This window comes from Lemur catta, chromosome 2 (genome assembly GCF_020740605.2).
Source record: "Lemur catta isolate mLemCat1 chromosome 2, mLemCat1.pri, whole genome shotgun sequence".
In the NCBI taxonomy this organism is placed as follows: domain Eukaryota; kingdom Metazoa; phylum Chordata; class Mammalia; order Primates; family Lemuridae; genus Lemur; species Lemur catta.
In genome coordinates, this window is record NC_059129.1 from 75,805,262 (window position 1) to 75,822,114 (window position 16,853).

The 16,853-nt window shown below is 32.9% G+C and overlaps 1 protein-coding gene across 5 annotated transcripts in view; it reads left to right on the top strand.

The window, feature by feature from the left end:
- The window catches only part of SENP6 (SUMO specific peptidase 6), a 106,669-nt gene extending 90,050 nt beyond the window's left edge, over positions 1-16,619 (top strand). For all 5 annotated transcript variants that reach the window (XM_045543908.1, XM_045543909.1, XM_045543910.1 and 2 more), the window contains 8 exons: positions 2,337-2,456; positions 3,636-3,728; positions 6,701-7,131; positions 11,506-11,609; positions 13,124-13,212; positions 14,480-14,548; positions 14,655-14,805; positions 16,100-16,619. In XM_045543908.1, the coding sequence (XP_045399864.1) occupies positions 2,337-2,456; positions 3,636-3,728; positions 6,701-7,131; positions 11,506-11,609; positions 13,124-13,212; positions 14,480-14,548; positions 14,655-14,805; positions 16,100-16,306 (1,264 nt within the window). In that variant the 3' untranslated portion in view covers positions 16,307-16,619. The remainder of the gene's footprint in view (positions 1-2,336; positions 2,457-3,635; positions 3,729-6,700; positions 7,132-11,505; positions 11,610-13,123; positions 13,213-14,479; positions 14,549-14,654; positions 14,806-16,099) is intronic.
- Positions 16,620-16,853: the final 234 nt, after the last annotated feature.

Here is a 16,853-nt window from a genome sequence, read left to right on the forward strand (position 1 = left end):
GTAGAGATTATAATAGAGATTTTATAGTTACTTGTTTATAATCCTGACTATTAATGTTTTCAGGAGGCTGCTTCATATTTTACAGTTACATCTTAAAACAAATTTCACATAATAAACTTAAAATACCTTCAAGGTCCGCCTTCTCTGGTGCAAATCTACATACGAAATAATAAAGAGAGCCTAACAAAACCCATGATTTTTTAAAATCATATGTGAGTTAAAAAGAGGAAACTTTTTTTCCTTAACTAACACCTCGTACATGGGAGGAAACTTTTTTTAAATTCACTATTAAATGAGTAACTCCTGCTGCCAGGCTCATTCTTCTCCATTTCTAAATCTTACCGTAATAATTAGAAACAAACTTTTAAACAAAGTTTACCAACATTGCAAGAAATAGAAGGGCATTGCATCTGGAGAATGTTAATGGAGTGAAGAAAAGGATTATTTTAAAAAATTACTTTCAAAATCACTTTCATAAAGTTGCAGATTAACCTTAAAATCATTTTTTAACTCTCTTATAATTACTGAAGTCATGGTATTATTACTAGATTTTCCACTTTATGAAATAGCAAGTGAACAGCTTCACCAGGACATTCAATGTTTAAGTTATTTATGCGCTGATAGAAATTAATGCAACCAAATGGAAGAAATTCCCACAAATTTTTGTGATAAACTTGGATTTTTCCTTTAATTCGAGTTAAGATTGTTTTTATTAAAATTAATAGTTGTAACACATTTACATTTAAAAAATCCAGACCTGTAATCACAGAAATTCTTATGGTTGTATATCAGAAAGACAAAGGCATAAATTTGTTTACATTATGAAGTAGACAGTTTTCTTAAAGATATTTTTCCTTTTTTAAATCGAATTATCCCTTTGTTTATTTGGTTCAGTTTTACAAAGTAACCATTGTAGTTTGGGCCAGCAAAAGTAGTATGGTTCATCCATATGGGAGTCCCTGGACTCATAGCTAGTTCACTACACATTCTATTTTGAGGATATTATGATAGAATTCAGCAACTGATTTAATCTGTGAGTTGACCAGATTTGCTGTATTATAATAGCTCAGTGTGTGGGGGCACGCTGAGTTGCCTGAATGCAAGAAATCTTTTAAGTTATGTGCTTTTCATTAGAAGTTGAGCTTTGGAACTATCAAATATTAACGATAAAAGTAACAGGTCTCATTCAAGAATGTGCACTCTGGGAGGACAAATCTCTTAAGCATTTGCTGTTTCTGTGTAAGATTTCACAGACTTTCAGACGTCTTCACTTTGGTAAAATGAATATGGTTATAAGCTTCAATTTGCTTAGCTCCTATTAGAAAGTTTGGAACATAAGCAATTAAATTTAATATATCATAATTTCCTTTTGTGATATAAGGACCATTGCTATTTCTTTTGATATAATAAGGCAAAGAAAAATTAGAACCAATGTAAGATCACTTTAAAGAGTCATTGTTACAACCTAACCACTGTACATGTTTCTATTTCTTTTCTGTTTTCATAAAAAGTAGTATATGGCTGGGTCTTCATGGTTTATTAACTGAACTGTTTAAAATGAAATAAACAATACATATCTCTTTATTGAGATATAATCCATGTACCATACAGTTAAACCATTTAAAGTATACAATTCAGTGTTTTTTAGTATATTCAGAAGTTGAATCAATCAATATTAGAACATTTTCATTACCTCAAAAAGAAAACTAGTACCTATTAGCAATCACTCCCCGTTTCCCTTCAACCCCACCCCAGCCCTGGGCAACCACCAGTCTCCTCTCTATCTCTATGGATTTGCATATTCTGGACAATTTATATAGATGGAATCATACAACATGCGGTCCTTTGTGAATAGCCCCTTTCACCTAGCATAATTTCAAAGTTCTTCTGTGTTATCGTAAGTATTAGCACTTCATTTATTTTTATTGCTGAATAGTATTCCATTATGGATATAACACGTTTTATTTTTCCATTCATCAATTGATGAGCATTTTTGTTATTTGTGTTTTTTGGCTATTATGAATAATGCTGCCATGAAAGTTTATGTACAAATTTTTGTGTGGACGTTTGCTTACTTCACTCGTGATTTAGATGTGCCCTTGTTTTAAAACATTTCAAATTATAGTTTTACTCTCAAATATCACTTTCCATTGCCTGAAGGTAATCTAGTGGTTATCATTGCCTAGAATATGAAGTAAACTTTGCTAATAACATCTTTCAGTTCTAAGGAATAGCGATTGATGATAGTGGCTAAATAGATTTGATAATTGATTGACTTTTTAATATAAAGTGAATGGTTACATTCATTATGTTTGAATTATGTTTGTATAAAATAGATATTTGGTGCTTGAAAAACTGAAGAAAGAAGAAGCTGACCGAATTCATATATTTAGTTCTTTCTTCTATAAACGCCTTAATCAGAGAGAAAGGAGAAATCATGAAACAACTAATCTGTCGTAAGTCAAACTCTGAAAATATTTAACAGGTGTAGTATGTCACTCAAATTTAACTTAGTAAAAAAATCACGTATTTGAAAGAAAGCACAGATGTTTTCAATTTACTTTTTTTTTTTTTTTAATTCTGCAGCCAGGAAGGGAACACACCAAATCACTCAGGTTCATTTTCATTCTTCACAGATTCATGTTCTGCTATCTTAAACTAACCTTGTGCTGGTTTGGGGGTATAATTTTTTTTTAAAAAAATCACTTATTTACATTGAGACATCATTTAGTTCTATTACTAGTTTGCAAAACTGATATAATTCAGAATATTCTAATACTTTCAGAATACCTGGAATTCATAAATGTTTTAGGCCAAATACCTAGATCAGTCTTTACCAAATATGACTGATAATTTTTTCAAAAAATTACTTACTCACTAAATACAGATTGCTCTGTTTTACCCTAGGTGTTCCATCCTTACTGTCTCAGAGAGGAACCTATGAATCTGTACTTTTAATAAGCTCTGTCCTAGATTCTTGTCAGACAAATTAAGGAAATACTATTCTGTATATTACTTCTGAGTTATTTTTGTTTATAATTCACCTCCATATAAGTGATGGCATCTGGTTCTGATACTTGCTGGTAATTGGTCAAAAGAGAACACTTAAAAGAGTTGGTACATTTTTTCATAACTACTGTTAAATGTCTTGAATTGATGGCCGTTGTGCATTATATGAATAATATTTTCTTCTACTTCAGCAATTCCTAATTTTGCATCTTAGGTTGATGGTAATCATTGATTATGACCAGTAATCATAGTCTATACTGTTACTTTTCCTACTATCTTCTCCCCAGTTACCATAAGTCATGCTGTGATATACCTCTCAATATAGTTGGTAGTACCAATTCTGCAGTAATAAAAATAGTATAGAAGTCTAGGCAAGATTAGCACTGGAACCCTTCAGATGTAGTAGCAGGAACTAAATATCTCTTTCCTCCAGCTTCAATGATGGGGAGTCCCATGCCTTCCTAGTTCTTATCTAAGATGCTGTTTTCTTTCTCCAACTTGTCAAACCATTTTATACAACTGTTAACAGCTGTTACATCTGAATCTTCATAATTTATACATCACTGCATATAAGCTGAAGCACTGGAGATACTTCAGAAGCTTATAGTTTGTCTCTCTTCTTATAGCATACAGCAAAAACGACATGGGAGAGTAAAAACATGGACCCGGCATGTAGATATTTTTGAGAAGGATTTTATTTTTGTACCCCTTAATGAAGCGTGAGTATGAATTTCCTTTATGTAAATGTGGTGGCAGTTTTTTTTCAATGCACTTATGAGATAAAGAATTCATCCATTTTAAAACTTTCTGAAATTTGTTGTGAATATTCATATTTGTACTGCCTATTTTATGAAAATTCATGCAGCTTCCCAGTGAATCATATAAGATGAAGTTTGCAAACACTACACTATTAATAGATACCTTTCTAATTTCATTTTATTGGTCAATGTGAAATAATGTCATTTAAAAAAAACCAGTGGTGCTTATGATCAAGCAAATATCTTATAGAAAAGATTATACGAAAAGATGATTAGGTTATACAGAGGAATTTGAATGTTTATTTATTTATGAATGAATGACAGGGTCTTGCTCTGTTGCCCAGGCTAGAATGCAAAAAACAATTTGCTCTATAGAATAGTCAAACTCTGTTTATTTAAAATCATATTTTGATCATGAAACTTGTGCTCTCTAATTACACTAATCAAAGGTAGGGTAGGTCAAAACATTGGTTATAGCTATAAAGCACAACTTCTTCAAAGCTATATATTTTTATATCATAGTAAAATTTAAAACTAATTAATCTTTAGTTTCTTCATTCTCATTTCTTCATTTTTTTTTTTTTTTTTTGAAACAGAGTGAGTGCAGTGGCATCATCATAGCTCATTGCAAACTCAAACTTCTGGGCTTAAGCAATCCTCCTCCCTCAGCCTCACAAGTAGCTGAGACTACAAGGGCACGCCACCATGCCCAGCTGATTTTTCCCTTTTTTGTAGAGGCAGAGTCTTGCCGTGTTGCTCAGGCTGGTTTCGAACTCCTGGCCTCAAGTGTTCTCCTGCCTCAGTCTCCCAAAGTGCTAGGATTACAGGTGTGAGCCACCATGCCTGGCCTACAAAAAGGTTTCTTGACACTATATAAAGTAACGTGTGAGCTGCCTACTGAATGAAAGGAAAGCCATTTATTGGAAATAAATTATAAAAATTTAAAATGGAAATATAATTGAGGTACCCACAATTTGGAGATAGAGGTACATCCCTCTTAGTCACTATATCTGTGGATGGAAGTTACTATGAGTGCTTATAGTCATCTTGGTGAGGGGTAGAGCATGACCTAAAATGTAGGGCCAGTAAAAGATTGTGTAAGAGGGCTGTACCATTTGCACTTGAAAAAAATAGCCTGCAAATCAAGAAGACTTGTGTTGGTTTGTGTTTTGTTATTGTGTTTTGAAGAGGTGAAGCCACAAATATTTGTATACACTAATTATATTAGATAGGCTGCCATATGTTTGTCATGTTTTTAACTTTTCTAGTGATGCTAATTTTTTTAAAACTTAAGTTTCTAAACCATTTGTTTAAAAATTGTCACCGTATTAAGTCCAATAGAGCTTAATGGGAAAAACAAAAAGTCACAGTAATTGCCAAGGAGCACAAATTTGGTATTTGTATCTAATCCATCTTAAGATAAGGGAAATTGCCTGTTTTTACCTCTTTTCCACTCTTGATTTAAAGTTAATGTAGCTGCTGTTGAAAGGGATTATAAAAGCAAAACTCTGGCTCTTAGAGGTTAAAAGTGATTATCTGATTCAGCTTTCTTTTTCAGCCAGACCAAAAAAAAAAAAAAAAAAAAAGGATTTTTCATAGTTTTTAGGTGAGGCAACAGAAAATTTGTAGCTTATCCATATTGGCATAGCTATGAAATGTTAGGAACTGTGATAGCTTACAGGTGTAGGTAGAGAATCACCATATTATAGCATATTTCATCAATTTTTAAAGTACATTTTTTCACATCTTAACATTTCTAAAATTGAGATGTGACTTATATTCAGCTGTGTCTTAGAGTTGATGAAATGAGGAAGTTGGCATGCTCTTTCTTTCACTCCAACCTGACCTAATCCATAGGATACTGAGGATTAATAATCAAGAACTAGACAGAAGCATTCATCCATCTGGACTTTACTAAGGATGAAGCCAGCCTTTATGACCTTTCTATTAGATGCTATCTGATGAAGTCATAGATAGTTCTGTTTCTTAGTACTACCTTGGGATACTCTAATATTTTGCAGAAATGAGAATGTGGAATAACTTTTATCCATGCCAAGATATTTATTTTTTCATTCAGCAAATAAGTATTGAACACCCTACCATATGACAGATATTATTGTGCTTGACTGATAAGCTGTCTGACACCTATAGCCTGTTCATTGTATCCCAGCACATAGCACTGTGCCTAGCAAGTAGTTGGTCCTTAAAAAAATTTGTTAGTTTGACAAATATTAGCTGAGACCATGCAGCTTCTTATTGGTGGCATATAATCCACTGTTGGGAACTGAGATATCTAAATTCAGCTATATCACCAGCACCCACTTGAGTCAGAGCTGGAACTCTTTACTAATACTTGAATTTTTGTAACAATGACTAGATTAAATATGTTATTTCCTTTTAATGTATTTATATTTCAATATAGCATGAAACAAAAGATTACTTATATATATATTTTCAATATTAAGCCCCTTCGTACCTTATTAATAATAACCCAAATACAGTAAAAGAAAACTATATATACAGTACTTACAAAGTGTTGAAAATTATATAGTTTAATTAGACTTCTGAAGACATTTTAACCTTACGGCTAGATAGATTTCTTTTTACATAAAGTTGGGAAAGGGAAGGCAAATGGGAACAATGAATTGCAAACTGACATAATTGCCCAAAAAAGCAATGAATTTTTCATTCCACAAACAAGAAAAGGTTCAAAAGATTGTTTGCAATAGTGAATGCAGGCTATGAATAGACATTGTATTTTGTTAATGAATCAATAATCATATACAAGCTGATTAATATGAGAATTGAAAAAATTGGGCATTCTTAATAAATTTGTTATCAAAAATTTTAGAAAACTATTTCAATTGATATATATTACCAAATATAATAAATTTTCTAATAATATATTTAGTAGTTTCATTTGTTTTTTACAGTGCACACTGGTTTTTGGCTGTTGTTTGTTTCCCTGGTTTGGAAAAACCAAAGTATGAACCTAATCCTCATTACCATGAAAATGCAGTCATACAAAAATGTTCAACTGTAGAGGACAGTTGTATTTCTTCTCCTTCAGCCAGTGAAATGGACAGTTGTTCACAAAACTCTTCTGCCAAGCCTGTAATTAAGAAGATGCTAAACAAAAAACATTGCGTAGCTGTAAGTGATTCAAATGCTGGACAGGAAGAAAGTGACTCTCGTTATCGGAGAAACATATGCAGTGTGAAGTGTAATGTGAAAAAAATAAATCATACTGCAAGTGAAAATGAAGAATCAAATAAAGGAGAATCTGCATGCCCAAAAGTTGCTGATAGGACTAAAAGTGAGAATGGCCTACAGAATGAATGTTTAAGTTCTATGCCTCATACAGGTATGTATCTAAATTTGTTTTTTGTTTGTTTGTTTGTTTTGAGACAGAGTCTGGTTCTGTCACCCTGGCTAGAGTGCAGTGGCAGTGGCAGTGGCGTCATTGTAGCCCACTGCAACCTCAAACTTCTGGGCTCAAGTGATCCTCCTGCTTCGCCCTCCTGAGTAGTTGGGGCTACGGGAACATGCCACCACACCTTGCTGATTTTTCTGGGGTTTTTTTTTTTTTTGGTAGAGATGGGGTCTTGCTCTTACTCAGGCTGGTCTTGAACTCCTGACCTCAAGGGATCCTCCCACCTCAGCCTCCCAGCATGCTAGGATTACTGGCATGAGCTACCACACCCAGCTCCTAAATGTTTTGAAAGAATGAAAGAATTCAGAATAAATGGAATTTTTTAATAAACAGGATTAAGATCCTTTTTAAAGAATTAAAGTTTTTTTTAAAAAATCGGGTTTATTGAGGTATAATTTACTTAACATGACATTCACTTATTTAATGAGTATAGCTCAATGAGCTTTAATAAATGTATACAGTCATGTAATCACTGCCACAACCAAAATTTAGAACCTTTTCATCACTCCAAAACAATCTCCTTTTGCCCCCTTTGTAGTCACTCTTTCCCCCTCAGCCCTAGAGAATGCAGTTTTAAAATTATAGTACCAGGTTTACATTTTCCATTTGTAGAAACTTGAATTTATTTTTATTTCATAGGAAATTTATTCACCATAAACAGTTGCACAGTCTTAGATTTATAAGGCAATAATGCAGTCTTTTCAATTTACAGATTGTTAAATTCAAGTGGCCAAAGGCAGAAATTAAAGCTTTCTCCTCCAAAATAGTTGTTAACATTCCAATTAAAGCTTGATTCCTCTCATTTCTCACTCTCCTTCACCTTTTTCTTTCTTTTTGAGACGGAGTCTCACTCTGTTGCCCGGGCTAGAGTGCCGTGGCATCAGCCCAGCTCACAGCAACCTCAAACTCCTGGGCTCAAGCAATCCTTCTGCCTCAGCCTCCTGAGTAGCTGGGACTACAGGCATGCGCCACCATGCCCGGCTAATTTTTTTTCTGTATATATTTTTAGCTGTCCAAATCATTTCTTTCTATTTTTTTTTTTTTTTTTTTTTTTTTTTTTTTAGTAGAGACAGGGTCTTGCTCTTGCTCAGGCTGGTCTCGAACTCCTGACCTTGAGCGATCCGCCCTCCTCAGCCTCCCAGAGTGCTAGGATTACAGGCATGAGCCACCGCACCCGGCCTCCTTCACCTTTTTCAATGAGAAGAGGGCCACTGGTTCAGTCTCTGCTTTTTTATTTTCCTTCGGCTCTAATGAGTTGGTTTTTTTCCTTGAGTCGGTTCCGTATTTCTAGCACCTGTTAAAGAAATGTAAAGTTTCTGTTCAAATTGTTAAATTTAATATCAAGTCAACTGTATTCTTTTAACCCATTAGTAAAATAGGCTACTTCATAAAATTCCACTACATGTTGTAATGTGTGCCTTGCAAACTTAATAAACTGTGAATTAGATATAATACATTCTCTTTGGATGAAAAAAGTTGGTATAAGACATAGAAGAAATAATGTGAATTGTATATTTTAAATGGATGAATTATGTGGTATATGAATTAAATTTCAGTAGAGCTATTTTAAAAAAACGAAGTCTCCCTCTGATCAATAATCTTATGTATTTTAATGTGAATTCAAATAAAAAATGAAGGCAGGCACAGTTGCTTGTGCTTGTAATCCTAGCTACTCTGGAGCTTAAGGCAGGAGCATCACTTGAGGCCAGGAGTTAGACCAGCCTGGGTGATGTACTGAGACCCTGCCTCTGAAAAAATAAAATAAAAAATAAGATAATAATAAATGAATTAAAGTGCTTGACTTAAAGCAATGGGCCAAAGTGCAAAGTGTAGGGCTTCATATACACAAACTCCAGAGATTCCTAGTGCCCTCTGCTACAAATTAATGTTCTGGTCAAGTAATAGCCAGTTAAATTTGAAAAAAAATAGCCTCAAAAATCCTAGTGGAGACTAAAGCAAGAACTAATCTGTTTTTTTAGAGACAAGATCTTGCTCTGTTGCCCTGGCTGGAGTGCAGTGGCATAGTTATAGCTCACTGCAGCCTTGAATTCCTGGCTCAGGCAATCCTCCTGCTTTGGCCTCCCAAGTAGCTGGGACTATAGGCACACACCATCCCATCCGGCTAATTTTTTTTTTATTTTGTATTTTTTGTAGAGACGGGGTCTCGCTATGTTGACCAGGCTGGTCATGAATTCCTGGCTTAAAGTGATCCTCCTGCCTTGGCTTCCCAAAGTGCTGGGATTATAGGCATGAGCCACCATGCCCAGCCAAAATAATCTGTTTTATGTAGTTTGCCTTCTTTATATCTGTTTATCACATTTATTCATTTTTATCATAGTTTATGCATTTATTTTGTTTTGGTTTTAGTATGTGTATATGATACCAACTAAATCTTCCTTTAAAGGCAAAGCCTCTGAAACAAATGTTTCATAAAATAGGGATTATCATTATTGTGTGTGTGATACTCTGATATTTTCTGGGGTTTTTTTTTTTAATGCTTGCTTTAATCCAATCCTGATAGTGTCCCACACTTTGAAAAATGTTGCTCTAAAGTAGGTCAGAGCATTTTTCAGTAAGGAGGTCCTATTGGCTTTCATCAGATATTTCTAAGAGATCACTGACCCAAAAGTATTTTAAATAAGAGTACTCTCTAGGTGTACCTTTATTACCTCAGAGAGGATGGGTTAAGCAATATGTACTATGTACAATGATAGCATATTAAAAGTTAGGATAAGAAGAGCTTATAAAAATTTTTGTGATCTGATTAATACCTCCGTAATTGAGTTGTATTTGGTCTGGGAGTGTAGTTGACAGGATTTAAATGATGTATTTTAGACAGTTTTAACATAATTTTAACTGTCAAACACATATAGTCACAGCTGTTGACTACTAGTATTAGATAACATGCTGTGGTAAGGGGAATTGTATCTTATCCTAGAGATTAGGTTTATAAGGTCAGCTATAGGAAAATAATGTGTGGTATCACTACTTTCATTTGTTTCTTAAATCGGCACCTTATTAAAAAGTTGACTTGCCATGGTACATGAAAATGTGTATGTTTAAATTTGAGAATGATGCTCAGCATCTTCAAATGGTCTTACTGTATGAGAACCTCTCAAGAACTGACACTGAGAGAATAGCTGATTGAGTTATCACCTCTAAATTTACTCAAAGTCATTTGTTTATTGAGTAAAATAATGGAAGGAATTGCCTGCATAATTTATTTTTCTCCTGTTTTTTGAAATGCACACAGTTTAGTTTGTATAAGGTAAATACTCATATGACCACAGTTTCTGTAGGCAGGAATGATTTGCTGCTAGAAATAACCTGATTGTAATTGACTGAATTGTCTGAGGATATGGACAAATTGTATTCAAATATAAGTGTTTTAGCTTTAAACAAACAGAAAAGTACAGATTTTTGAAGAAGATAAATTGACAAGGTTATTTTTTGTATAATAAAATGATTTACTCTAGTGCTTTATAAGTTATTTTAAAGAGTATATTGTCTGATCAAAACATTTAGATTTATATATTTTCAAGAATACATTTTATTTTGCTTCCTTCCCATCCCATCTTATTTATATTAATATTCTTAACCCCTTTGAATAATGTGTACCAAAATAGATTTTATCCTGTGTAAAATACCTAAAAGTCTTTTTTTTTTTAATTTTGAAATGGTATTCTTTGTAGTAAACTATATTGATGTATTTGGCATTAACATCTTTGACTTTTTCACTGTTTTCATGTAAATCTTATGTTTCTTTCAAACATTTTATGTGATTAGCTTTCAGCAAAATAATTGATTTTTATTATTTGTCTAAAAGCAAGGCTGTTAATTTTAATCATGTTTATTTTTTACCCTGTATTGAATAATTTTCCATATTTTCACAATATTAATTATAATTCTGCAATTGTATTCTATTTTATGTTCTATAATTTGCTAACTATTCCTGTTATTTGACATCTAGGTTATTTTCAGACTATTGTAGCTTCCATTATTAGTTAAAGATATCTAGCATACCTAGCACAAAAATATTTATCTGCACATATACATACATATATGTATTTAAGTATACATATATCTAATCGTACTACCTAGTTTTTAAATTTTAATAAATTTTGGGGCCTGAGTAGTAGAAACAGGTCCGTAATTGACATGTCAGTCTAAGTAACTTTATATTTGTGATATTGCATACTAAGGCAGATTTTGTACTTTATCAATTACTAGCATTAATTTCAACATCATATACTATGAGTTCTAGGCATGGCCTTTTTTATTATATAATGTTTCTTATTGATACAGATGGCTTAAACAAAATCAAAGTAAACTATGATGAAGAATCAGCTGTAAGTGGTAAAATGCTTGAAGATGAGCTCATCGACTTCTCGGAAGATCAGGATAACCAGGTAAAACCTAATGCTTGGCAAAAAGTTCTAATGTTTTATCTAAATAAAAGTTTTCCTGTAAAGTTTTATAAGCACTTCCCTTCATCCAGTAACTCACTGTGACATCTGGATTTGGATCACATCTCAAAATACAAATTCAGTTTTCAAGTCAAAAGTTGCCAGGATAAAAGTATGAATGCTGCTGCTGCTATTGTTGCCACTATGGTGTGGACTGAACTTTAATATAAATTTATCTCACTCCAACTTAGCCACCACCTTAAGCATTTATAGGCCATATATAACTTTGGATTTGACTTGACATTCAAGAGGCAGAGGTATAAATTTTTAGTTATGTGCTATACCACAAAGTTACCTATTTTTTTTCCATTTTTCCAGTGATTTTTTTTCTGTCCAGTTTAGTGTATATCTATCATAGCAGAAGCAGATAATATGTAATTAAAATTAACATAGGTGAATTCTAATGTTTCCTTAGATTCTCATTTGCCCTAAAAACATTACTAACAGGAAGAATAAAGTCTACTTTTGAAAATGTTTTATAGCTTCAGTTAATGAGGACTTTATATCTAGAGAAAAGTTTATAGGAATCTTATACCATACCATGCCTTTAATTCTCTGACTTTTCTTTAGTTTTTAGGACAAACTGGGTCATTTGTCTAATAGTGAAGATAGCTTTATACCGTACCATTTTTCCTTTTTTCGTATTACTCTCTTCATGTGAACAAAAGCCATTTTTTGTGATATCCCTTGGTTTACAATGTATGACTGTAAAATACAGTTTTTCTCTCTAACATAGAGGGATTACATTCATGGTTTATAATGAGCACTTACTCTGGCTCTTTTGGTGATAGCAGTTACCTATTTTGTGAACTAGCTAATCTAACTGTGCTTTGTTATTGCTATTATTCCTATTGTTGATTATTCCATTTATAAGGTTGCCAGAAGCTGTCTCAAAAAATGCCTTATTTATTTTACATTCAAGAAAACCTATACAATAAGGATACAATGTCCTTAAGCTGTCTTCTCTCAAGTGAAGTGAAAATACTGGTGTCTCAAGGAAAACAATGTTTCCAAAAAACGTTTAAATATTAATATTTCTGATGTGAAAAAATTATTCATGTAAAATAAGAAATATAGGTTATTTATGTCCTATTGTGAAATAGCTGTCTTAGCTAGCAAACTAAATTTTTGTAAAAATAAACTAAAATCAGAGTAGTAATATTTTGCAGAAGAATCAGTGATAATATATTCAATCTTTAAGATTTTTTCTAGATTGAGTAAATAGATGTAACAATTTCTTATAAAACCTCTGGTTTTTTGTTTTTTTTTCCCACTAAATTGTCATTAGATTTTTTTTACAGCATTAGGTAATTGGAATTAAGTGTCTAATCACCTAAATAGAAAATTTTTTTACATATCTGTTACAAAGATGTTTGTCCCCAATGATGCTATTTTGTTAGCTTATTAGTTATTTAGATTGTATATTTTCAATATTAACAGGAGGCTGTCTTTTATAGGATGATAGCAGTGATGATGGATTCCTTGCTGATGACAACTGCAATTCAGAAATAGAACAGTGGCATTTAAAACCTACTATCTGTAAACAGTAAGCATTAACTGTTTTATCTTCCAAACTACATGATAATTTTTATTTAAATATATTCATAAAATAAAACATAACTGAACAGTTTTTATTTAAACAAATACTTAAAGCTCACAAATGCTGTCAGGGTCAGTGAGGAAACTTGGGGCATGCTATCCAGGGATTAAGGGAGGAGAAAATAGGTATTCATTTCAGTCCTCCATTTGCCAATTTTCCCAGCCTCTGCTTGCACTTCTGCACGTACAGTTTTGATCATGAACCACTATTCCTTTTGATATGTAGTGCTTTGGAGCAGAAAACATTATATATCAAAATCATAACTTCGGGTTGGAGTTTACACTGGTTTCATAGCTACTACATGAAGGCTGTGGAGTGAATCAAGGCAGTCCTGAGGGACATGTTCCAGATGGGAACCCCAAACAGCAGTGAGTCAGTTTTGGTTTTCGGAAGTACATGATTCTTCTGAAGTCTCTCTAGAGACTCTGAACTTCTTAGATAAAGTATTACCAATTTCTAGGCTTAATCTCCTTTGACAGTTTTGTAGAAAAGTTTAATGGAAACTCCATTAAGAGACGTTGAAAAGCAAACTTCACTTTTAATGGAAAATACAGAGACCTAGCATAGTTAAGGGGTCTCCTCCAAATTTCATATAATTTTAGCTATGAAGAACCTGGATCTTTAAACATTTTGGGACTTTTGGCACTATATTACACTTCCTCACTTAATTGAATTTATAACATAGCTTTACAGAATTAAAATGTTGAAGGTTGAATCTAAGTTATACAGAGTGTTCTGAAGTGGAATCTTGGAAAAAACACAGCATTCTAAACTAATTCTCTTATGTGATGATGTCTATAATAGGTTTTAGTTAAAATTGGATTATTTTCCTTCTACTTTTACATGGTCTCACTTTTGTTGATTTGGAATATGAGTATATTCCGAATTTTCAGAATTGTTTTGACTTCCTACTAATTTTGAAGTATTTTTAGGAACGAACTATGGAATTTTAATGTAAAATATTTATAACTAAGATATGGTTAAATTAATATTCTATGATTTAATATCTAATGTAACCATAGATATTTAAGTATCATTGGACTATAAGGTTCATATGTGTCTATAAGGTTCATTTTTCCCCCTAGTGTTTATTGAGAGGCATACAAAGGAAACTTTTAAGGTTTTAAATTTATTGTAAATATGCCACTTTTAATCTTTTTATGCCTTTGTAATATTATAAAGTTTTTAACTTTTGGTCATTTGTACCCTGCAGACCTTGTATCCTACTTATGGACTCACTCAGAGGCCCTTCTCGGTCAAATGTTGTCAAAATATTAAGAGAGTAAGTTCAAAATCACATCTTGCCGTTTGTTTTATATTCTGGTGGGGATGAGGAACTATGTATATTTAGGTATATGTATATTTTTACTATATATGCATTATTGCAGGTATTTAGAAGTGGAATGGGAAGTTAAAAAAGGAAGCAAAAGAAGTTTTTCCAAAGATGTTATGAAGGGGTCTAATCCAAAAGTACCCCAGCAAAACAACTTCAGTGACTGTGGTGTATACATATTGCAATATGTAGAGAGCTTTTTTGAGGTGGGTTTCAGTTTGTTGGATCTGATAAAATAAATAATAAAATAGTGCATTTGACTATGTTAGTAAAAAACACAATGAGCAAATATTTTAAAGAGTTTGAAAGTTATTATTTCAGAAGTTATTCCAGGGAGCAAAAACTTCCACATTGGAGAACTTTCAAGGCATAAAAGCACTATATGTATAGTTCATCAAATGCAAGGTTTATTTAGCTCATTCTGTGACTGATAATCAACTCGCTCTTTCTATTGGCTCTTTCCACCTTAAGAAATCTCTCCCATGAATCAGACTGCCTTTTTTACCCTCTCTTCTCCTCTTCACAGATATATTTCTTGAAGTATTTATATTCACTGTCTCCATTTCTACAAATCCTACTTGCTTCTCAAATACCTAAAATCTGGCTTCATCTTTACCTTTATATTAAAATTTCTATTGAACTCTCAGTACCATCTGACACTTGTTGACCATTTCTTCCTCACTTTCTGGCTTTGACTTCAGAGGGATAGTCCCACATTTACCTCCCTTGATTCTTTACAGTTATCTTGACCCCTTACTTCTTCATTGGCCATCCAATGTATGAACTAAGTCCTGTGAGTTCTATCATTAATGTCAGATATCATCTGGGGCTGGTAAGCCTTTTTTTTTTTTTTTTTTTTTTTTTTAAAAGAGACAGGGTCTTGCTGTGTCACCCAGGCTGGAGTGTAGTGGCACAATTATAGCTCACTGTAGCCTCAAATTCCTGGGCTTAGGTGATCTTCCTGCCTCAGCCTCCTGAGTAGCTAGGACTACAGGCATGTGCCCCCATGCCCCACTGATTTTTTAATTTTTTGTAGAGTTGGGGTCTTGCTATGTTGCTGAGGTTGGTCTTAGCCTGGCAAACATTTTTATAAAGGGCCAGATAGTAAATATTGTAGGCTTTGTGGCCATGTGGTCTCTGTTGTTACTTTCAGTTCTGCTGTTACCTAGTGATAGTATCTACAGACCATATGTAAATATGTTAGTATGGCTATGTTCCAATAAAACTTTATTACAAAAACAGGCAATGGGCAGAATTTGACTCACTGGCTATAATTTGCCAGCCCCTGATTTAGACTTTAAGATTTATAGGCAGAAACTGTATCTTACATATCCAGTGCCTAGCATAATGCCTAGCATGTGATAGATATTTATATGTAATTGTAAATACATATTGCATTAGTTATTGATTTCTCCTTTTAACTTTGGAATGCTTTATGTGATTAAAACTAAAATGTTATTTATTATAATTTTAATACGCATTTAATATTTTTATTTTCAGAATCCAGTTCTCAATTTTGAACTACCTATGAATTTGGCAAACTGGTTTCCTCCTCCAAGAATGAGAACAAAAAGAGAAGAAATACGAAACATAATTCTGAAGCTGCAGGAAGATCAGAGCAAAGAGAAAAAAAAACATAAAGACACTTACTCAACAGAAGCATCTTTAGGCGAAAGAACAGAACATGTCAGCAGTATCTCAGATTGACCATTTCTGTTGCTTGTCAGTTCTGCCCTCAGAAACTAAATGACTTTCAACTCTGGGTATAGACAGTAAAGAACTGAAGTGCTCACTACTCAGAGTGATTTGGAAATTTTAATGCTTGTAAAAATGTCATATAATTAATTTCCAAAGGAGTATGTATTAAGTAAAAGTCTGTAAATATGTTAATGAGGCCAATTTTTCCAGCATTTATAATTATTTTTTTCACTTGTTAGGAAGCTTTTGTTATGTATTTTCTGTTAATAGTACTTAAGATTGCAACTTCTAAACACAAAATAAAAAGAAAATATTTATAGGAGGAAATGATTAATTTGATATTCTTTAGTGAAGCTTGTATAATTCCTCAGTGGGTGTGATATATTTCATGGGAATACTCAAGTATCTATGGTAATCTTTTGACCTTTTACAATATTTTCACAACTCAAAATGTGAAAATAAAATTCAATCTAAGATAGTCTGAACTAAGAAGACATCTTCATATGCTTGTATAGCAAGAAAAAAGTAATAGCTGTTCAATTCATATACTCCTGTG